Source organism: Eurypyga helias, unplaced genomic scaffold (genome assembly GCF_000690775.1).
Source record: "Eurypyga helias isolate BGI_N326 unplaced genomic scaffold, ASM69077v1 scaffold19997, whole genome shotgun sequence".
Classification (NCBI taxonomy): domain Eukaryota; kingdom Metazoa; phylum Chordata; class Aves; order Eurypygiformes; family Eurypygidae; genus Eurypyga; species Eurypyga helias.
Window position 1 is genome coordinate 1 of NW_010261335.1, and position 6,348 is coordinate 6,348.

The window sequence follows — 6,348 nt, forward strand, 5'->3', positions numbered from 1 at the left end:
GGCTGGCCTCTCCCAGCCCCTGGGCACGTTCCCGTCCCATGGCTGCCACGCAGAGCAGGGCCTCCTCGCACTCTGCTTTGGCACTGATGAGCTCCCGTCACCCTCTTCTTCCACAGTGCTTGGATCAGCTCCTGGCCTTCGCCCCGCCAAGCAACGGGAGCCTGGGAAAACCGGTCACGGTCGATACCCAGCATCCGCTCACCCTTTTGCTCAACGGCTCTGCGGGTGAAGGAGAGCTCTGCAAGTACGTGGCCCAGCCCCAGAGGACATCTGCATAGCTCTGGCCTCTATTTTGCCTTTTTTTTCCTTGAAGCCGCCTGGCTGTTTATTGCTGGCTCATCACTTCCTTTTTCCAGACTCTTTAGACCTAGAGTTCAGTCTTTCCCCTGCCGCTGTAACTGTGGCACACGCTGTAATTGTGCCAAAAGGATCTAGGCGCAAGCGGGAGCCGGAACGGTACGCGTCACGCAAGCGCCTGGTTTCTCTTGCAGCAAGGCTCTACTTCCAGAAGTGATGTAGTAGGTGATGTAGTAGGTGATGTAGTAGGCAGTGCCTGTGGGGTAAAGCGTCTGCGTTGGGCCAGGAGAGGGTCCTGCTTGGCAAAGGCAGAGCCGGGCAGCCTCTTGCTAAGTGACGCTGTTAAGCCAAGCTTTTAGCTGGCCTTTCCTACAAGCATGACAGCCCCCCAGATGCTGCTGTGGTACCTGGATGTAGCGGTGATGGCTCAGCAAGTTTCGTTTCCTTTATCCTTTACAGGATTCAGTATCATTTTGGAGAGTTTGGCAATTATTCCCTTGTGGTAAAGACCCTAAGTACAAGCACCAAAACTGTTTCTTGTGACCTAGCCATCAATGAAGGCCCCGTCAACAGCTACCTCCGTATGTAATGCTCTGTTTTCCCCTTTTCCTTCCGCAACTTGCATGTCTCCCAGCAGAACCAATTTCCTAAAAAGCCTGTGCTGAAGATGTATCATGGCCTTGCTCCTTTTTTTTCTCTTGGCATCTTATCTCCTAATGTTTTACACACCTGTCTTGAGGCCCTGACCAGGATCAGGCCTCTTCCCATGATATACTGTGTGACCCCAACCTTTCTGCAACAGGGATTAGCCCAGAAAAAACAGTGGGGATGTGACCGGACAGAGATACTTTCGTCGTTAGTTCCCGTTTCCCTGTGTGTTTATGTGTGTGCACAAAATCCTCTCGCTTTTTCCCTGTCTTGCTTCTCTCACCAAAAGGGAAACAATTCGTACAGGGTTTGGATTTTTGTTGGTTGTCGCGCTTTTCATTTTAAACCTCACTGGTTTACTTGTTCATCTCTTTTCCAGGGCTGTTTTCAAGCTCTCGTCTGTGTCTCATCCATTCTTTTCTTTTACATGAGGTTATTCTTCAGTCCTTCCAGTTTTCTAGCTGTAAAGAAAAAATCTCCATGCTTGCAAACCTGGTGTTTCACCATCTACCCCCTGATTCCTTCATGTTGAGGCCGTTTCTAAATCTCTATTTTTGAGAATATAGAGCCCATTGATTCTTTTCTCACCGTTGGCTTTATTTTGCTTTCTCTTATGCCGAGATGTGCAGTCACTGAGCTACACTTTGCAACTAGCCTGCTTTTGGTTTGGGTGGTTAGAGGGTTTGGTGTGTTCTGGTGGGTTTTTGCCTCTGGAACTCAGGCTGGGGATAGGTATTGCCTGGAGAAGGTGGTGTGATGATGGGGATTGGGCCTTCTGTTATGTTTGTGTTCGCCTGGCCAAGCCTGGGCTGCTGAAGGGTTCTGCGAGATCACTCATAGGGTGTGTGTTCTCCTCCCTTTCATGTAGCTCTTCTCTTTGCTTTCCTGGTTTACACGGGGATCCTTGCTGTCCTGATCGCCGGGCGCCTTCTTATGAAGTAAGTGAAGTATTGTAACACCTCCTCGCAGGTGAGGTGGGGCCGCCAGGTTAAAAACACACCTCAGCGTGTGGTCATGCTTCAGAGTCCCACGGTAGCCCAGCTGGAGGATCAGATCCTGTTAGCACCTTACCGCGTACGAGTTAAGCTGTGGTAGCTGTCCGTATGCTAATAAACCCAGATACGGTTTCCCAGGAGGGATATCTTGCAGCCTTGTTAGCTTGTGTGTAGGTTACTGCGGAGGAGCTGACACGCGACGTAAGCTCACACGCACCCCACCTCACCCTCCCGTGACTTGTTCCTTGGGTCTAGCCCTGCATCGGCCACGCAGGTCGGCAGGAGCTAAGCCTGTGTAGCATATGCAGCCTTCCACCCTGCGTACTGAACGACGGGAGCCATCCCTGCCTGTAAGCACCCTGAGGATAAAGCCCCGAACCTCAGCTTGCCGCACTCGAGTCACAAACCGGGCTTAACTGAGGTCCCAGGTACTGGCTGGATCTCGGGATTATGGATGTGAGCTGGGAAGACAGACATAGGGACTGTCCCAACTTTTGATTTATGCTGCTAAATGGCTGACATTAAGATGAAATTGGTTATAAAGCACTTCTTGTTTTGTTTTGTGTTTCAGAATTGACACAGTCAGAAACTGGGTTTACAAGAAACTGAACCCCCGAGAAACTGATCGTCTGATTAATTCCGTGAGTGACCACAGTATCTTTAATTTGCATTCCGTGGTGATTTTGTCCCTGAGGTACACACACTTCCTGGACATCTGGGGACTTGCTGATTCCTAATCATCTTCCCCTTGTGCATATTCCCATCTTGTATGGATGTCAGACAGGCAGTTTTGGGTCAACAGAGAGCGCTAGAGTGGGTTTCCACGTGAGTTTAGTGGATTCCCAGTAGAGCTCTTGCAAGTCTTGAACATAGAGTTTTGTGCCCTCCTTAGTTCCCTTGAAGCAAACGTGTTGGTGAAAATACTGTCCCCCTCCGACGCAGACAATGTAAGGGAAGGGAAGAAATGCCAGCTTCCATGTCTGCTTCCAGCAGAGTGGGAATTTTAGCAGGATCTACACTTAAGATTTCTGTCAGCCCTAGACCTGGCATTTCTGTGAGCTGTTTAGTGTTGGAACACAGATAGATCATCACAGTCTGGGCTTCACATGTAGGAGTTCCAAACCTGTCTGGAATCAAAGGACTTGGGAGCAGAGCTCTGGAGCCATGCTTGTAGTTGTTCATCCCCATAGCTGTGTGGCAGTGTGTCCGCTGCTTTATGCTGCCACTGGGGTGGTCAGAGTGCTTTAGGGAACTGGACTGGAAAGAAGACACTCCTGCAGTTAAAAGGATTCGTTTTCGGCTGGTCTAGCTCTCTAAACAGCCTCTTTGTGGGGTCAGACAAGTGCCGATGAGAAGGGATGGCTGCTGTTTGAGAGCCAGCAACTGGATCTGCTCGGCTCTGCGGTAAAGCCGCGCTCAAAGTGACGGCATCTGCGGCGGGTTTGGGCTGGACCCAACTCTCACGAGTCTCAAGCATGGGCTCTTTCCACGCCGTTGTTGTTTCCACCCTGGCCAAAAGTGGGATGGGGAGCATCTGCCAATATTATGGCGACACGGTGTAGCTGTGAAGGGGTTGGAAGCAGCAATTGGGAAACAAAGGGAAGATGGGGAGAAGGGGGACAAAGAGTGTGTGAAAGTTTGCAGTTTGCTGACCTCTGTTCCCTCGGCAGCTGCTGACTTGCCCTTCACGTGTCTGGTTTGTTCCCGAAGGAGCTTGGGTCCCCGAACGCCACAGACTCCTTTAGCAGTGATCCCACCCCGCGTCTGTGGAGCACGGGCTCGCGGCAGCGCCTGCGTTCCCTGGACACGTTCCGAGGGTGAGCATGAGACCTTGCTCAAAGGCGACTCTTCCGAGGGGAATGCGGGTTTTCCAACGGCAGTTGGACAGTGTATGGAAATAACCAGCAGATGGACCATTTGAGGGGGTCTGTTTTACGTGGAAGCTAATCAAGGTTTTAATTCTTGGATTTTCCAAACGCTTTCCAAACTTGATCTAGTCTGAGGAAGCGTTAAAGTTGTGGCAGAGGGTGGAAAAGAACAGCACATGTTCAGTGTGAGAACGCTATGCGAGGGAGCTTACCTGGGTTCACCGCCGCCCGTGTTCCTTGGAACGCTGCTCCCCGGTTGGAAAAGCTGGAAACCTCGTACACAATCGCGCTTTAAAAATAAGATCAACCAGCTCTCACTGTTGGACATGTTTTAACGGGGGTAAACGTTAACTGTGTGTTCCCATACATCCATTTCCTCGACACGTGATATTTTGTGTGTGGTTTTGTTGTTGTCTTTTTAGGCTCTCCCTTGTAATTATGGTGTTTGTTAACTACGGAGGAGGAAAATACTGGTTCTTCAAACACGAGAGCTGGAACGGTAAAGTCCGGTTGAGACAGCGAGTCGGGGTTTATCCGCGGCAGTGCCTAGAGACGGGTAGCGCCGCGCTGCTGCAGCGAGCTGTCGCTCAGCTGACGGCTGGGACGCGGGGCCGGTTTGCCTCCGCGGGGCACCCCGCCTGGTTCATGGGCGAAGGGGTGTACAGGCCCGCTCATCACGCGGCGACGGGTTGGCTTCTGATGATTTTGGGGCATCGGATAATTGCAAGCAGCCTGCAATTCCTCTGGAAACTCCAGAATAATGTTACAATTGAGGGCGGGTTTGGGGTCAGTAATGTGTCCTTTGTATTTCTCCGTAGGATTAACAGTGGCAGATCTGGTGTTTCCATGGTAAGTCTTCCTGAAGAATCGTTGTGTCAGGTGATTCTTTATGTTGAGGGTTGCACAGAGAACATTGTCTACACCCAGCCCCATGTGGAAACGTTTTGGAGAAGAGAATTTGTGTTCGTGGTGGCCCTCCAGGTAACAGCATCAGCTTTATGTTGAGCGTTGCACGGAGAACATTGTCTACACCCAGCCCCGTGTGGAAACATTTTGGAGAAGAGAATTTTTGTTCATGGTGGCCCTCCAGGTAACAGCATCATCCTTACGAGCCACAGAAGAGCCAAGTGCTTTTGGCTGCCCCACATCCTCCTTCCTCACCCCACACAGTGTCAGTGGGAGGCCCAGGGTTACCCTGCCTGTGGAAGTGCAGTATTCCCGAGGAGCTCAGTGCTGTGCTGCGGTGCTGAAGGTGGCCAGTCAGGCAAGATTCAAAGCTGGACTGCTGTGTATCCAGAGATAAATAGCCAAGGGAATTTTGGATTAAGCTAATCTCTCCATGACCAGAGAATGGTCTTACAGGAAAGCAGTGATCCCATCTTCTCTCAGATACACACCGGCTGTAGTTACTCTTGGAGATGGGAGCTGGGCTTGGACCAGTTCTGAACTGGAATCACAGGTTTGCAGCTGGTGTTTTACTGCTCTGCAGATGCTCATTTCAGCTGGGGAAATGGAATTTGTTGGTGGCAAACCCAGTGCTGCAAAAAGACCAGAATGCAATCGCTTCCCTGAACCTTATTGCCTCAGCTGACCGTGTGAAGAGGTGGGGAGGGCCCACGGTGCACGCTCGTCATCTGGGAATTCCTAGCAGCTGGAGGAAATAGAAGCTGCCTGGTTTCACTCCCCGCACGCGTTGCTGCTGGGCCGATGCAGGCTGCTGCGACAGCTGTCGCGTTTGCTGTCACACACCTGTGACAGGACCCCTGTCAGCTCCGCTTCCCCTCCGCTCTCTTCTCCAGGTTTGTCTTCATCATGGGGACGTCGATATCGTTGTCGCTGAGCTCCATGCTGAGGTGGGGGAGTTCCAAGCGGAAGGTGCTCGTGAAAATCCTCTGGAGGAGTTTTCTGCTGATCCTACTCGGAATCATCGTCGTGAATCCCAATTACTGCCTCGGGCCACGTGAGTGTAACGCGCTCCCTTCCTTGTATTTCTGCACGTGCTGTTCCTGCCTCCTCGGCGAGGCTGTTGGGAAGAGCCTCAGCCGTGCTGTAGGGACCGGTTGCGCAGAGGCGTTTCGACGGTATCCTGTTCAGTTCCGCACTGGATGCACAGTCCTCTCAGTGGTGACTTTCCTGGGGTCACAATTCACAGCAAGCGGGGTGCAGAGCGGAGGTGTCCCTTGCACCCGCAGGTGCCACGGGTCTCAGCTCTCCCTGGGCAATGGTCACTCTCCTGTTTACAGGAGAGCCTATGGCTGCTCCTCTTCCACATTCCTTGCATGTTTTCCAGTGTCCTGGGATAATCTGCGTATTCCCGGGGTGCTCCAGAGGCTGGGATTCACGTACCTGGTGGTTGCTGCTCTCGAACTCCTGTTTACAAGACCTGGGGCTGAGAGTGGGACTGTGGTGAGTTACGTGGGGGGTGACAAGGGATACCGGAGTAGAGTTTGGGAGCTTTTGCTCTTGTTTGGGCACAAAGAACACATCAGAAATGGTCAGAAAACATGTCATATCTTACAAGTACAGGCTGGGTGGAGAAT

At 51.7% G+C, this 6,348-nt stretch overlaps 1 protein-coding gene across 1 annotated transcript; it reads left to right on the forward strand.

Annotated features, from left to right (window-relative positions):
* Nucleotides 1-116: 116 nt before the first annotated feature.
* HGSNAT (heparan-alpha-glucosaminide N-acetyltransferase) lies at nt 117-6,214 on the forward strand (the record flags this gene model as incomplete). The annotated part of the gene is made up of 9 exons (XM_010155336.1): nt 117-244; nt 757-878; nt 1,814-1,883; nt 2,512-2,581; nt 3,651-3,757; nt 4,231-4,307; nt 4,627-4,657; nt 5,608-5,768; nt 6,099-6,214. Coding segments are annotated over 9 exons (882 nt in total), but the record flags the coding sequence as incomplete, so codon positions are not given.
* Nucleotides 6,215-6,348: the final 134 nt, after the last annotated feature.